Source organism: Melanostigma gelatinosum, assembly GCF_949748355.1.
Source record: "Melanostigma gelatinosum genome assembly, chromosome: 6".
Taxonomy (NCBI): domain Eukaryota; kingdom Metazoa; phylum Chordata; class Actinopteri; order Perciformes; family Zoarcidae; genus Melanostigma; species Melanostigma gelatinosum.
Window position 1 is genome coordinate 15494634 of NC_136639.1, and position 17318 is coordinate 15511951.

Here is a 17318-nt window from a genome sequence, read left to right on the forward strand (position 1 = left end):
GAGTGAGGAGAAAAAAAACGAAACGAGTTAAAAGCGAAAAAAAAAAAAAAAAAGACACGAGGCAGAATCTTTCTCATACTTCGGTTGGCCCAAAGTCCAGTCAAAGACTCCATTTCCTCTCATGTTGTGACTGACAGCTCCACTATTGTTCATATAGCTAGGCAGCTGTATACACACAGCAAAAATGTATCACTGCTCTGTTTCCTATACACAAAGGGAAGTCTTTGCTTCTCTCTTGGCAAATACAGCCCCTAGCTACAACAAACAGAGAGGAACTTAAGTCCGATGGAAATAAAGGAAAAGACAGACAAAGAAGAAGGTACAGTGAAGAGCTGAGAAATAAGGGCAGAAATGAAACAATCCTGTGCAGAAGGAGTCCCGTCACAAAAACAACCAAAGGAAACAGACCAAACAAGAACAGGGAAGACAACAAGGCAATATCAGGTCAACGGGCACAGGCTTATCCAACGCCATGCTGTGTTTAGCAAACGGTCTGTTTCACTTCCCAAAGTGTATTGTTCACTAGTGTGACGCTTCAGAAAGCAACGGTTGAACACAAGATAATGTGCTTCCTAGCCACAGCCTTACTGTTGGCTCAACTGAGGCACCATGCAGAGTTAGCTGGCATTTCAGACGCTTACATCAGCACCCTCAACCCTTGCTCACAAATGCTGAATTACACAGACAAGACATGGGAAGATGTGACGAGGAGGAGCTTGCGTAAGACGTTATGGCTGCCGCACGGCAGTTCAGAGGCAGACAAAAGAGATGAGAGATTGCCAGTGAGGTCCCTGTGGGAAAACAAGCTCCTGCTGCTGCTGACCACAGCTAAATTCCTGAGGGGGTGCTGAAAACAGCAGACATGTCTCACAGGGATACAGTTGACCAGTTATTCTCTCTTCTTGTTTGTGTGGACTGGTACCAGTGGTGTACAGTAACGAAGTAGAAATACTTCGTTACTGTACTTAAGTCGTTTTTTGGATATCTGTACTTTACTTTACGATTTATATTTCTGTTGACTTTTCCTTTTATTTCACTCCATTTCGCAAAGAAAACTGATACTTTTACAGGAGGCCGCAGTTTGTGCCGTGTGTGAAACGAGAAGTCAATGTTGATTTATTTGTGACGTGACTTCCGTACTTAAGCAACGCCACTTCCGTAGATATTTTAACGCAAACCACGATCTTTTCCTAAACCTAACTCAGTAGTTTCATCGCCTAAACCTTAACATTAGTTGTTTCCTGTGAAGATGGAAGTTTATTTTGAATCGACAGTATGCATGTAACAAGCGAAAACAGACTCATGTTGCTGGACTTTTGCAGGAAAAAACGCACGAAAAATGAGGAGTAACTTTTCGTAAGATATCAATAAAACGGGGATGAATTTATATCATTGTATAAAGAGAGTGACATGAGAAGATCAATCTCATGTCTGTAAGTTAAATCAGCTATAATCATTCTTTTAAAGTGATTAGTGACTCGTCTAAAACATTTAAAACAGGAATAACTTCAATGGAATCATTCTATACAATGTAACTTCTTTACATTCTAATACAATGTAAAGAAGTTACATTCTAATACAATGTAACTTATTTATATTCCAATAGAATTGTATTTTGAAGATGAACAGGACATTTTTCAGTTTCAAGTAATGACTGGGTTACTTTCGGTGCTGCTTTAGCATTGATCATGTTTTGATATTTGAGTCATGTTGTGGATGATCAGATGGAGTTATGATGGGAGCAGTCGCCCAATTGCAGATTCAGCTTGAGCAAAACCTTTGTCTATTGTACAAATCAGGCCCATTTGGCAGGTGTCCTTTCTCAAAACACTCACCTGCTGCATCAAGTGGATATGTTTTGCTGAACATAATATTATGCATTGGTCCTCTACATCCTCTAGTCGGAATGAGCAGACTTATAAACGCACTGTTACAACTCCTTCATAGTGTCATGTTGCTTTTCGGAGAATTATGATGATAAGTTCATAGTAGATGCAAAAGTATACTTATGTACAATATATTATGTTGAACATTGTTGCTCCTGAATGGATCACAGCCAACCCAATTATGTTCAACACAGCTCATGTCCTTGGTCATGGTGCCACAGCACTTAAAAGAATAAACTTCATCATTCTCACAATTCTGACCCTTTGCTTTTTTATTAACAGCATTTACTTGTACTTTTACTTTCAATACTTAAGTACATTTAATATCAGAAAATGACTTTTGTACTTAAGTACAATACATATCAGATACTTTAAGACTTTTACTCAAGTAGTATTCCAATAGGTGACTTTCACTAGAGTAGTTTTACAGTAAGGTAACTTTACTTTTACTCAAGTATGGCTTTTGGGTACTTTATACACCACTGACTGGTACAGATGTTTGGTGAACGTATTTACCTGAGGGGTAATAGTTGTACAAGTCGAGTTATTTTACAGACGGACACCCGTGTTGGCGTTTGTTGCTGGGCTACAGATAAACGTTCAGGATTTCACAATATTTGTTGATATGGGAAATCTCATTACAGTCAGCTGGCATTCTTAAGAATTGCAGAAATCGTTTTACAAAAATACAACGGCATCAATCATGGAATGAATATATTTAAAAAAAAAAAAACACCAATAATAAAAGCAATATCTTGTCTACCATTCCTCATTTATCAAATACCTTTGGCCCTTTGCAGCACCCTGAGAAAGGCAAGACAGCCAAGGCCAGAAATGTACAATGTCAAAACAGTCTTTTTGCTCACACATTCACAGGCCAGGGGGTAGGTGCTTACTCAAGGACACGTTATCAGAACGGCTACTTGCTGGACCAGTGTCCTCTGGACATATGTGCACTGCCAGCGTTGCCTGAACCGTAGCTGTGCTGCTTGAAACACCCACATGGTTTCAGTCCTGTCCTACACTTGCAGCGCTTTGGACAAAACTCAACATTAGCAGAAGCCTACCCCCTATCCCATCACAATATCATGGCCTGCATCCCTGATCCCACTTCGAAATTACAAGTGAGCTGCTCCCACGCCATCCGGCTCCCCTCTCCCAATCTAACCCAAACAACGCCCACCCTCCCTTACGTCCGCCTCCTAACCACAGGAAATTAACAGACCACACATCGATTTAAGCTACTCTAAAACTCAAGAGGGGCACATATATGCATACTCAAAAAAAAGCTAATTACACAGTTTACACATAAATAGAGATGGCGACAAAACTAAATGGGGGTGCCTGTGACAGGGATTAGCACCAGCAGCATACAAAAGACCGATTTTATTGTTTGCCCTTCTTAATCCTTCCCCGTTTCCATCACCCCGTATTTGAAAAGAACAGGAAATAGAAGTGAGCTCCCTTAGAGGAGGGATGTGTAATTAAATTCCTGACCAGACCAGCTCAGCAGTGGTAACCCATATGGTAAAAAAACAAAACACTGAACCTCTCCTAATTTAAATACAAATCACGAGCTTGTTGTCCTTTCAAAGCAATTCTGCAACTTCATGTTATTACAAACATGAACAATGAAACCACCAATTAGTTTAATTACTGGCTAATTTGGAAATTATTTTCTTGATGTATAAAAAGACACAAAATGGTTTTATTCCTGCAAACAGTCAAAAACCCAAAGAAATGAAATGTACATAGAAAACCAGGTAATATTTGCAATTCAGAAGCTGGAACTTTGCTTTAACAATTACCTTAACAATAAATCAATCAATACTAATGATAAATCAATTATCAAAATTGTTGATATTCAATCGAAACATGAAACTTATTGTTTCAGCTCCAATAGCAGCCATACTATTTACAGTGGTGTGTATAATATAGTTTATTGTAAGGCATTCTGCAAATTCAAACTGACCTCAAACATCTTAGAAGTGAGTCTGCCTTTTACAATTAATTCTGCAACAATAACATAATATCCATAACCAATTAAGAAACACAATTGAAACCATACCATTTCTATAAGGCTGTTTAACTGAGAGAAGAAGCGCCAGACGAGCTTGTAATCGCTTTGGCCTGAAGTTTTTGAGCTGGGGAGCGAGATGTTCCTCATTGGTTGGAAAAGTGCAATTGTGCATTACTGAAAAGAAAACAAGAAAACCACAACGCAGACGCCTTTTCACCACCTACAATTACGCAGACAATACGCGTCTGACTCTGTAAACCCAAAATGTGTCTCTGTTTCCGTGCAACACATCTGTAAGATATGACGTTCTGATAGCGGGTACTGTAGGTCGGCTGCTCCACGCGGTGTGCTGCGGCTGCAGTTTTAGCTCGTTGCCTCGTCTCTCTCTTTGTCTTCCAACGGCGATAACGTCACTACAGTGAAGTTATGCCATCATTTCAGAGAGGGTATTATAATATCTTCATATTGTTAATGAATAGCAGTGGCTGGTCTCGGGCATTCAACCGCGACCTGAAAACGACTCGCGTTAGCAGACGATGAATGGCTACAGATATGATACAAACAGTGGAAGAAGACCGAAGTCGACGTTACACCGAGCTTAACGCTCCTCTGTACCGCGTCACGGCATCATTCACAACCGTTGACCAAGAAAAGAAACAGCGGTAAGACGGTATTTGTTGCTCACCTGCTTGACACAACACCGCGTACACATTTTTGCGGGGAGACAATAAATAAAATCCGTTGAAGAGTGTGAGGAGCTCACTGCTTCAGTCGCTTTCTTCCTCCTTATGAAACCACCACCATCACACCCGCGCGAGAACAACGCGCCTGCCCCCCCCCCCCTTAATTCCTCCCTGTCTCTCCTCCCACTGCACATCACCAACACAAAGCCAGATGTCACAAATGAATTGCAATAAAACCGTAAACACATTAGAAGACCAAGGAATGTTAAATGAATGTGGAACAATTTTATGAGATTTCACACGATTATTCAAAAACATCTACAGTACACAAGTCTATCGAGGGATCTGGAGCTGAATATGATAATGCCCCACATCATGTAAATTATTTAACACCTATTGGTAGTAGGCAGAACATTTTCTATCACCTTTACGTCTGGCTCACATTCAGCACCTTCATACGAAGCAGTGTGTTCAATTCATTTGTGGAGCTGTTTTTATTTGCTGTGGGATGAAATGATTCCAACAGCTGGGGAGCTTATGGCTTGGTAAGGAATATGAATCTGTGTTGTTTGGCGTTATGTTATTGTGTCATGCAAGTGCCTATCTTCAACATCCTCCAAATTACATATCGTCCTAAGGGAGACCAGTAAACCGGTCTGTTTTGGTGAAATTTACAAAAGGCTTGGCAGTTTTATTCATGCCAGTCTTAATCATCCCACTGCAGGTCATGCCATATGCTGATCTTGCTGATTCAAACATATGAGCAAATATGACATTCTCCCACCAACCCTGTGCTCATGTTCTGTAACAGCGTGTTGGTTCAACAGGGGCTTTCATGGCCACTGCAACGGCCTTGGAATGAGGCTGAGCTGATAAGGCTGCTACTGTAGCTCTCCATGACTGTGCTGCTATTTGCCAGATCTGTCATCTGACCCAGTTACCGAACACATACACACTCACTGTAGCCATTCACCGCCACCACAAAGTCCTTGTGTCCCTTCTCAGTGCTGTATTGTGAGCATTTATGAATACAGGCACAAATCACACAGGTTGCCTCCTCTCTGAACGTATGGGACCATAACCGCAAACCCTCTGTGCCCAGATCCAAAAAGTGGTCACACTAAACAAGATGGTCAAAGGTAAGCATTTATGTTATTTTTTTTAAAAACTAGTCAGACATCGCTTCAGGGAAATTAATGCATGGTCTCATTGTGAGAACTGAAGCAGATGACATTACACAGAAAATAGCACTGCTATCTGCACTGCTTTTGTTAAAGAATTTGATTTGGTTAAATATAAAGTGCGATTTTTTTTTTAATTTTTTTAATCTGCGACACTCTCATTCTCTTCCTCTCTGATACCGTTTGACAGGAAACCAAAAGGGCAGCAGAACACCTGCCAGAGCATCAGGCCTCAGACATGTCAGACTGCGTTGAATCACAGTAACGTTGACGAGAAAGGACAGCGAGGGAACGATATGCCGAGCAACACGTTGTTGAATGAAACTGTCAAGCCAAGCGTCGCCCTGTCTGCCCTGAAGAGGCATTATGGCTTATGCCACAGAAACACACCTCAGTCCCTCCGACACATGAATAAATAAACCACGAGTATAATTATGACCACATATATTCAACAGAAGAAAAAGTAGACCCTGTGAGTTCTTCAAACATGAACTCAGTCTGTATGAGGTAGACGGTACGGACGGTATTGTGTGGACTCGGACAACTATTTCTAATGAATCATATATTCCAATGTAGTTCCATGCTGAGCTCAGGTCGTCAAGACCACAGAGTGAAAATCCCACATATGCATTTGCACCATTTAAATTTCTATACATGAAATAAATCAGGCTTGTTTGTTTGGTTGTTCTTATTTTCAGTCACATAAATATACATATTACAACAGGCTCCCAGAGCTGAGGCATCATTGTTACAATGAAGGAATACCAGACGCTATTGACCTCTGTTGTACAGCACTCGATGGGGGTGCTACAGACAGCAGCACCTTCGACCGAACCGTAGGCACAATTCTCAACTGATTTAACAGCTGCTACCACTAAAATGTCCTAAAGTCAACCACATCTGAGCCCTTTGGTCTCTGCGCTGGACTTCTTCTTTTGCTTCATTCCAGTGGACGATCCTGTGAGCGATGCGGGACAGCTGAGCCACGGACTGGTGTGAAGATGGTGATCATCCGATTACCAAAGGTCCCATCAGAAAATGAGCTTCTTCTTCATCACAGCTGAAAATAACACAAAGACTGTTGTTACAAAACATATTAAGAAACACTTCAGAACAATACAGCGACATACTGTAGCTACACTGCATGTTGTTGTGGAATATTTCCTTCAAAAGTTCAGGCGTGAAATTGGTTTTATCCAAAGTGTTTAACATAAAAACAGAGTCTTGATGAATGATCAAACTTTCAAAGAGTTTGCAAACAGAGAACACAAACACAACCACGTATTGCAGTGAACTGTGAATATGCTCTAGAGACGCAGAATCAAAACAAGGTATTTATACCGGCCGGCACAGAGGAGACAGATAACACACAGGAGACGAAGGCAGAAATGTTTCGTCTAACAAGAAGCAGTTGATTGCAGAAAGAACACGTCGGTCGTTTGTCCTGAATAAGATAGAAAAGTGACCTTTGTACCAGAACAAATATGTCAATGTGTTCAGACATCCAACAGCAACACATCGCAAGTAAAACAAGCCGATAATGACAAATCTGCAAACATCTAAAGTTTCTGCGTACTTTAAGTATTTGGAAATTCTCTCTGTAATATACTGTAGCATACAGCATAGCGTACAGGCAACCCAGACATTTTACAAACCACAGGAGCTGGAAAAGCTTTGAACCTCCCAGTAACACCAAGGTCCTCCTCCAGTAAATCATAGCCTACCACAGTCCACTAAACTGTGTGTGTTCTACTTTGCTATATTCTGAATTTCTAACTGCAGTTAAATGAGCAGCCAACACCCTTTGAATCGCTAGGTTCAATCATCGTGGTGTGCATAACCATGAGAGCACAGGATCGGTTCACTCGGCTAACATGTCACAACATGCTTGATGTAGGTTTGGTCTGAGTGGGATGTTTTAAAATGTCCGGCTCTAACATTCTGTGGCAGACACCGTTTAAACCATGATAATATTGACCGGCTTTATTTGACTTTGGAGGTACTTGGTGGATTAACAGAGGTACAGATAGCAACTTTGAGCTAATATGTGTGGATTACTTGTCTCCAGGCCCTCGATTTTCCTCTTGAGCCCGATTGTTTCCTTCTCCCTCAGAGCCTCAGCTGAACCGTTGGGTCGGGGGAGTAGTGGACCAGGAGTGGGACCAGGTCGATTACTGAAGTACTTCGTTTTCAGAGCCTGGAGAACAGACAACAGTATAAATAATGTCATCACCTGCTGATGGGCAATCAGTCCTTACAAAAGTACACTGCAAGTATGTATTTACAAGACTATCTTCTTGTATACGTCTATTTTTGTCACCTTATTCACTGAATGTCTGAAAGAAATGCCAAAAGATGTAGGAATTAACCGTTTCCAAGAAAAGAAAAACATTGTTTTATTCCTTGTATCTCACTCTTTGTTGTTCCCTTCTTTCTGTTTCCAAAAGAGCTCTGTAAAATGCTGATCATTGGAAAATGTGTAGATTAAAAGACATCTGGATACTTGTCCTAGACATCATGTTGATCAAACTCACCTTTAGGGTAATGGTTTATTGCAACACATCTCTCAATATCTCTTAACTTAAAATGTAAAATGTTCCTTGAGACTTGTCGTCTTCAGTGTCTGCATACATTTAACAACAGCACATTATTCCTATAATGAGAGTATGAGAAACGCTACTGTGCTTCAGTGGTGCGTTACCTGTGTAGCTGTGGTCCTCGTCAAGGGGTTAAAGGTGAACAGGCCCTGTAGCAGCTCCAGTAAGTCGTCTCCAGCTGCACTAAATATATGTTCCAGCGGTGTCCCAGGAAATATTTTGAAGGACACATAATCTGGTAGACTATTCATTCCCTGCAGACATATAGGACAAACAAATTAAACAAGGGACTTCACTTGTGAGCAAAGCCAAAACATCCATCACTGGGGAAAAAAAACAAGATACTAACCGGCCACGTTTCTTCTGTAGGCGTCCCAAGAGCCTCAAAGATCTTTGTCAGCTGGTCAAGATCTGAGTCTCCAGCCAGGAATGGTATCTACAGCAAAGGAGACATACAGAGATGTAAGCAAGGAAGCAAAAATAACAGCATTCCTTGTTACTGTATGAATATATATCTTTGAAGTGAGGTTTGTGCACCCGAAGGAGTAACTCTGCCAAGATGCATCCCACTGCCCACATGTCAACACCAACACCGTACATCCTGGCACCAAACAGGAGCTCAGGGGAGCGGTACCACCTAAGAAAAGGATCAATAGACAGAGAGTTACTTTGTACAACTCTTAAAACAGGCATTACGTATGCTACTCCTCCAGAGAGATTAATCCTGTTGAACTAGAATGACGCCTACAGCACCTGGGAAACCTCGAGATTCTTTAGCCACGAGTTCTGCTTGAGTCTAACCATCTATTATAGAATACGTGTCACACACGTCTTACCTTACCTATGTGTCTGAAATTAAGGTGAATTGAATCAACCAGTCTCAACTGTACCGCCTAATGACAGACAATTCATTTCATGAAACTAAGCACATGAGGATTCATTTATCTAAATTGATTTAGTTCAGGAGATTTCCGTTAAGTGAACCAAAGAGACAAGGTAATGAACAGATAAGATCTGTATTCGTCACACAATCAGATGGACAAAAAGCACAGACCTGGTAACAACTTGATGTGTGTACACTCTGTTGGGGCTGCCAAACGCTTTGGCCAAACCAAAATCAGCCAACTTCAACACTCCATTGCCGTCTAGCAGCAGATTATTGGGCTTCAGATCCTGTACGTACAAAGCAGCAAAATGTAAATTACTGACTGTGTGTGTGTGTGTGTGTGCGTGTGTGCGTGTGCTCTTACCCTGTGTAGGACCCAGTGGTGGTGCATATACTCTAATCCCTGTAGGGTCATGAGGATGTAGGCTTTGATGTTGGCCGGAGTCAGGACTAGGCTGGTGTCTTTGATGATAACCTTAAAAAAACCCAAAAGAGCTTAAGTAAGGCCAGATATCTGAAAAGTAATAATCTTCATCAATTACACTCTGGGCTCCACATTAAAAATGACTCCTACCAGAGCAGACAAGAGAACCAAAGACACCATGGATACATCTCTGACGACGTAGACACAGCCACACAAGCCAAAACAGATTCAACCTCTCACGCAGAATCTCCATTGTTCCTCCAGCGCCACCATCACTGACTGCACTATCCTGCCACTTCACTTTATTGGCAATAAAAGCATCAAAACATCTGTAGTTGATAAGCTCATGCAGCCAAACGCAACCTTGTGGCCTAAAAATAGTCTTTCAGCACCGGTAATAAGATGAGCATCATATTTCATCCTCATGTCCGTCTGCTGCCTGTGAGACACTAACGGCATCAATTCGCTGCGAGAGCCAAGAGTGGAGTGTTATTGATTTTGTTTTTGAAGCGTAGTTATCTTGTTTTGCATCGTTCTTTTAGAGCCTGATATATTGGTGGTGGGCGCCCATCTGGAGCCTCGTATGCTAAAACAAACCAGAGAAGGAAAATAAAAGCCTCAGTGACCTTGCAGAACCACTTAATGGTTAAACGGGAGCACTCACGCTGCTTTCTTAGTCATCCGGCTCCTATTTTCAGTGCTGCTCTGTACGTCTTCTGACCTTACACCCCTCAATTACAATCTTTTCATCTATTCGCTCATTCTTCGGCCAGCTCAGCCAGTCACAGATAGAAAGCTGAACATAGCATCAAACTAAATACTGTCAGAGTTGCCACACACCTAAAGTAGATATTTGTGGGGAAAAAACAATCACTAATGAAACCCAGCTTTTAAATGCTCTCTCCCTGATCTCAATTATGAGGGAAGTTATAAAGACTGAAATTTCCATCGGGTGGCCCGCTACTGGGATCATTCTTTTGTGTGCAAGGACACCTCAGGCTTGACTTAAACATTGCTTTCCTACCTCTGGAAAACAAAATGTAACAAAGAAATGCTTTGATATAAATTAGCTGAATTGTTGTTTATTATTTAAATGCTAAATCGTACACCAGCTACTTGGTAAACAATCCTTAAAGTTAACAGGAACCTCAATGAAAGTGTAAAATGTTTTAATGCTTCAACAACTTGGTCAAAACCTAAACAGGAATTAAAATACCAGTACCGGTATATAATGTAAACATAGAATTTATTAGATTGTCACAATTATCACCAATACCCAATCCAGCAATTTGAGTCAGTATCGGCCCGGTATCAGATATTCGGTGCATCCATATCAATGACGGACAAACCCTCAGAGCTTTACTCTTTTAAGTCTTGGCTAATATCTTTCCTGATAAAAAGTTATTCAAGACACACTCAGAAAATGCAGTTTCTCAATGGGTTATTGTGAGGGTCTGCATAATATTGCACCATGTTATTCCGGTCTATCCCTTGAAAGAGACAGACGGACAGAGAGTTTCTGAAAAGGCAAGAAAGTGTCTCACCTCCAGGTCTGTTTCCATGAAATCAAACACCAGGCTGATGTTAGATTTGTGTCCAAAGGCATCCAGCAGCTAAAAGCACAAAGTACTTGACATGTTAATGCTCACTTCAAGTTGGTAGAATACTTACAACATGGTCGTTTTTCTTCACAAGTAATACTATTTACATATGAATAAGATTAAAACAATTCTGACACAATGGATGTTAACCCACCCCAATGATATTTGTATGATGCAGTTCCTGCAGCAGTTTGATCTCTCGAAGAGCAGTCCTGTTAATACCTATTGATTAAAAATCATTCATTAGGAGGGTGGAAAACTGCACTGTGTGGTGAAAACATTACATGTGTGCTAATAGCCAGTCAGAATTGAATTACCATCTTTAGCCTCAGTTCTGTGGCCAACTTTAATCTGCCAGAAAGAAAGAAAAGACAACAGCTTGGTGTTTACCGTCTGCATAGCATACAAATGCTGACAGATGTCTAAATGTAAGCACATTTATTTTACCTTTTTAATGGCAACTATGGTATCAGTCGTTTTGTCCCTGGCTTTGTACACTGTGGCGAACTGGATGAAAGGAACAGAGAGAGATAAGTACAGAAACACAGCGCCCGAATGTATATTTATTTTACAGCACTGATGCTATCAGCACAATAGCATGAACCAGCAAGGCTTTGTTGACATTAACAAAGCTAACATGCTTTCCACACAGCCACTCAGAACCCGCGAGGGGAAGAACGTAGACAGATATTAGGACTGAGATAACTAATTATTGCCGAATGAGTATTGCCTCTTCCTACCTGACCCTCTCCGAGGAAATCCAGTTTCTCGTATCGTTTGTTTCTGGATTTTACATCATGCGCCATGGTGGCTAACTGTCAGTTTCACGAGGACACTTCCTGCCTAGTTAAAGGTCCGTTTGTTCTCATTCCGGGTCAAAGGAGGTTTTGTATTGACCAACACCGCCACCTAGCGGTTCAAATTCACACTGAGAACACTACATCAATTTGGATAGCAATATGATCAATTCCACTTCATTTTTAGGGATTGTTCTGATTGTGAATATTTGTATGCACTACTGTGAGCAGAACAAATAATAAGATGATATCAAAACTAAATGAAATCATAATATATCGATAATATTCAAATATTTGCTTAGTACGATTTCTTAAACAACTAAAGAAAAATAAATCTCAGCTCAAATTTGATCTGTTATCAAATTACTAAAAACTTGGCAAACTTATGAAGCAGGTTTATATTATATCGTATTACATATATCATATAGCGTTTATTTTTATGACTATTACTACAACCACTACAAATAAGAATATTAATACTGTAATTTTAATACAGTGAAACAAAATCATTTCTTAATTATTGACAGAACCACAAAATGAATCTCAACTCAGATCGTATCTGTTCTCAAAGTCCTGTAACATTTCACAGTTAGGATGCAATATGCAGTACTGTTCCAGACAGTTTGCCTTTTTTCATTTTTTTTTTAGCAGTTACCAGTTTGACATTGGTCTCTTGGGAGTCTCTTCTGTCAGTTAGGAAGGTTTTGTGATCCATGCACCGCTGAACACATCTCTACATCCTATCTCCATACATATAGATACCCTCCCATCCCACAGGATTAGGCACGGCTCCTCTCCTTTGACCCTCCCTGCCTCACACACACACACACACACACACACACACACACACACGCACACACACACACACACACACACACACACACATGCACCGTTTCTCTCTTCCACTGACTTTCATTTTCATGTTAAGTTTGACAAGAGGAGTGTGAAGGATCAGCAAGCCTAATACACCCCTCAGTCTTCCCTCAGATGCCTGCACGTTCATATCCTGACAGATGTGACTGACAGGACCGTATGTGCCCATGCAACCATGCAGAAAAGAGGAGAGGAGAGGAGAGGAGAGAAGAGACTTTAGCAGCAGTCTAAATCTTTACTGGCATTGTATCATCAACCTTTAGGGACGCACAGGCGGCCTAAACGTGGAACATAACTGTCCGGTGGCGGACAGACCTACTTACATCATTTGCTCTAAAACAAATGTGACATCTTGATATCCTCTTCTAATTCTTGTTATGAATTGAGGGCATTCTTGTGCTCATCCCTCTCAGTCTCTTGCTGAGGCTGTGGATGAGGAGAGTGGCAGCTGAGTTATGGAGGCATAAGTGATTCTGGTGGCGTTTACACAGTTTTTCACAGTAAATCTCATGATAGCATGGGTAACATTACACACAATAACTCACTCTGGTTATATGTCACATTAGCAGATGGTGATGCTGTTGAGCTAGTGTGTGTGCATGTGTGTGTGTGTGCATGTGTGTGTGTGTGTGTGTGTGTGTGTGTGTTTAGGCCTACCTCTGTTTGACGGGCAGGAGGAGAGTGAAACCACAGGGCTGTTTATCAAACTCATAGGAAGTAGGTGTTGTTAAGCGAGGACGTGTCGCACCACCACATCCTGCTGCTGGGAGGCAGCTTCAGACGGGACAGTGTTCACACAATGTACAGCAAACAACAAATGCAGGCCAGTTGTTTTTAGTGTGTTTGTGTGTGCCTGTGGTATGTGGCCACTTCATTCAACACTGTACACTGATTGTATAGCCATGATAATCTGGCCAGTTGTCTTTGAGAGAGTGGAGAGGAGGCCTTCAGTTGGTCCCTGACAATGTTTTATTTTTTTTACAGTTAATTCCCTCTTTGCATAACCCTGTCCAACACTAGTTCTGTCACACACACTAACAACTGACAGATTTGATTAAACCACCACCACCACCATCCACAAACCATGCATATCACATCACAATGCAGAAAACAAGATCTGAAAATCCAAAGGCCATGTCTGAAAGAAAGCAAAACCGTCAAAAGCTTCAGTCTGCCCTAAGTACATCTAAAAAGATTAGGATGAATTTCGGACACGATTTTGGTTGTTGTACATTAACCTCCTCTTTCTGTTTTAGTTGGTCATATTGCTCCATTAGACATTTTAGCCGGATTACTTGCCCTCTATTAGGAAAAAATATTGGAAAGATAAGGTTAAAAAGGAATTTCGATACACTGACTGAATGTGTCGAGGGGAAAAAATGATTCAGCGCTATCGCAGCGATCCGTATCATACACCTGCTACGTCTCTGTCTGCGTTTTACTCACAGAGTCTCAGGGGATGTGGCAGTGTTCTCTCATCAAGGGAGTTTTCCTCTTTGTTTCTGTTTCTGAGTCTCTCACACAGGCCCACACAAACACGCACGCACACAAATGCAGCTGTATCTGACCACATGCACAGTTATAACACAACAGGATGTTGTAGGGTGGATGTTTGAGGTGTGAAGGTTCACACAAGTCGTGACAAACAATATCTGTTTCTGAGAACTAATTATTGATTGTTCATGTGTAGAATGGACGCCTTCATTCTTAATATGTTGCTTGTTTTTTCCTTAGTAAAGCGTAAAAGCCAGGATTGAACCCAAATGTATCTTCTGACAGTGACTTACTGCAACCACTCACAGTCCACAACATTATTCACTTTGCTCATTTCACATTTATTTTTTTGCAAATGTCTGTCGTGACAAGACAATACAAAAGCAGAAGGACAAACAGAAGGACAACCATTATCTTCCTTGCTGCCGTTTGTTTACAACCAACGCGGAGATTCATCAAATTGGTGCTGTCAGTCCCGGGCTCCATTGTTAGACGCCGGAACTGTCAGTTTGAATAAATATTAGGGCAGAATTTATTCTTTTTGCTCCCTATTGTCTTCCTCCAGCATCTGAGGCATCAGCATACACCAGGGCTTGTGGAGGACTTCAAGATGAGCCCACTTGATAGCTCGGCTCATACAGAGACAACATTATGATAATGTCCCTATAAGTAGCAGGGGGATGGGCGCAGTGTCATCTCTTCACATAAACAGAGCCAGCGGGGAGTCCGCAGTCAACTGCATTTAGGGCTGTCTTTGTTGTTGTCTTAGCTTCCATCTGCGTTGTTGTTTTGTTCTGGTCTGCATCTCCTCTCAGGCGTCGTTATCGCTCTCATTAGAGGAATTTCTATCTCAGCCCCAAATGGAGAACAAAGTCTTCCAATAACTTTTTCTCTCCCTTTGTTTGTGTGTGTGTGTGTCTAGCGTTGTATATGCAAGTGTGACTGCATGTGCAAACAGCAGGTGTCCACTTTAGTCCTTCAGAGAGACTGTACACTGTGTGCCGAGCAGTTCTGTTTTAATGAATTGCTGAGTGTTGCCTATATGTTCAATTGTTTTGTCTTAATTACTGGTGAACAGTAGGGAAATGCATTTGGGGATACAAATAGAGGATGTGTGAAATGTGGGTTCCCGATAGCCCGAGTAGTGTGTTATCCAAGAAGTCGTTTACTTCATTAACCCAGCCAGATCACTGAGGCCTCAGTAATCAACCTTGTCACACGTCCCATTAACTTCTCACTCTATCAGCATGGCCCTTGCTCCTTCTGACACACACACACACACACACACACACGCACACACACACACACACACACACACACACACACACACACACACACACACACACACACACACATATGCACTGTTTCTCACATCTGTATCTGCAACACACAAGGGCACGCTATCACACACACAATTGCTTGTTCCTTGCATGCTTTCATTGTCTTACTCACGGCGACAACCTTTACTCCTGCACGCACACACACACACTCACACACACACGCACGCACGCACGCACGCACACGCACGCACACGCACGCACGCACGCACACGCGTGCCCACACACACACACGCACACACACGCACACACACATGCACACTCTCTTCCTCTCTCAGCTAACCCCATTACCTCTGTCAGTCCCAGGGGTCTCTCAGCGCTGATGAACCCTCTGCTGCCCTGTGAGATTAGTGGACTCCCTGAGAGAAGCCCCTTCATTGATTGAACGTGAGTCTCTCCTGCTCACAATGTCAGCTCAAGGTTGGCATGTTGACTCTGTCTTTCCCGGCGCAGTCAAGTGCTGTAGCTTTGTTATGAATACCAGTGTATTATTATTATTTAAGCTCTGCTGACTCCACTGCTTATATTATTCATAAAGACAGTCAACCAATTATTGACATTCACCTTCAGAGCCTCTCTTTTCTTCCTTTCTAAATCCTTCTCTCCAGTGGCCCCACTTAAAACATTTGCCAAAGCATTTATTAATTGTTAAAATCAGGTTTTTTCTTCACTTCTTCATCTCAATCTCCTTTCTCCCCATCGATGAAACCACAGAGGAACTGTTGCCACATAAAAGCCTCGGCATTTGGTAAAGTGGTTTGAATGAGATTCACTTTTATGTATCGCAAATCAGGCATGGGGAAGCATTTACTTTGCATCCCACTTGAGGGAGTGAAGATGTTTCAGACAAAAAGGCGGGGAGACATGAAGGAATGGGGCCAGCTCTCCGTCTGTATAATAGAGAGTTAGATAAATGGCTGGATCAGGAAGACAGATTGATCTTTTTATGTTGAACTTGATGAACATGAATGATGCAACAGATTTCCTGTAGCGGTGAATAGAGATGAAAGGATTATCTAGATATTTAGATCATTCAGACAGGAGCCTTGCCCTGCTCCACTGTCTCCTTCTTCCCCATCATAATTCAATATTTACAGTTTAAGCTGGAAAACTGCTCCCTCTTGGCTGCCTGTATCTTGTATCCATGGCAACAGATTCAAGAACAGAGTGCGGTCTGTATCTTGCCATGTGTGTGTGCGTGTTTGCATGTGTGTCTATGTGTAATGTTTACTGATACACTGCAATTGATTGGTTGTTGGGGAGCAGCTGTTGACCCATCACTCTCAGGGGTCTCTTTGTATTTTTGCACACATCCCAAATCAATAGACACACACACACACACACACACACACACACACACACACACACACACACACACACACACACACACACACACACACACATTCATTTGTTATTCTATACTGGTGCAGTCTTAGAATTTATCTCCAAAACCCTACAATCCCCATTAACCGTGAGCCTGATTTAAATTTTGAGCTCAGCTTACAACCCAAAACCCAGTTGTAACTCTCGTTCTTTATT

General features: G+C 41.7%; 2 protein-coding genes across 2 annotated transcripts in view; both read right to left on the bottom strand.

Moving 5' to 3' along the window:
• The window catches only part of serinc5 (serine incorporator 5), a 21917-nt gene extending 17201 nt beyond the window's left edge, over positions 1-4716 (bottom strand). Inside the window, exon 1 of the mRNA XM_079270302.1 lies at positions 4592-4716. Within this exon, the coding sequence (XP_079126428.1) occupies positions 4592-4618 (27 nt within the window). The 5' untranslated portion in view covers positions 4619-4716. The remainder of the gene's footprint in view (positions 1-4591) is intronic.
• A 217-nt stretch (positions 4717-4933) lies between these two features.
• Positions 4934-12121, bottom strand: cdk7 (cyclin-dependent kinase 7). The gene is made up of 12 exons (XM_079269585.1): positions 12019-12121; positions 11726-11785; positions 11596-11629; positions 11433-11500; positions 11222-11290; positions 9618-9728; positions 9422-9540; positions 8905-9004; positions 8717-8803; positions 8472-8621; positions 7829-7967; positions 4934-6830 (listed from the first exon to the last, which is right to left on the bottom strand). Exons 1-12 carry the CDS (start codon positions 12082-12084, stop codon positions 6802-6804), a joined length of 1032 nt encoding a protein of 343 aa, XP_079125711.1. The 5' UTR covers positions 12085-12121; the 3' UTR covers positions 4934-6801.
• Between the last annotated feature and the right edge of the window lie 5197 nt (positions 12122-17318).

What these genes read in the sequence shown, in the direction of transcription:
- cdk7 (XM_079269585.1), bottom strand. Translation starts at nt 12,084, where the DNA reads ATGGCGCATGATGTAAAATCCAGAAACAAACGATACGAGAAACTGGAT. An exon ending in ATTTCCTCGGAGAGGGTCAG is followed by an intron (nt 11,786 to 12,018) that starts GTAGGAAGAGGC and finishes CCTTTCATCCAG; the next exon opens with TTCGCCACAGTGTACAAAGC. An exon ending in ACCACTGGGTCCTACACAGG is followed by an intron (nt 9,541 to 9,617) that starts GTAAGAGCACAC and finishes TTGTACGTACAG; the next exon opens with GATCTGAAGCCCAATAATCT.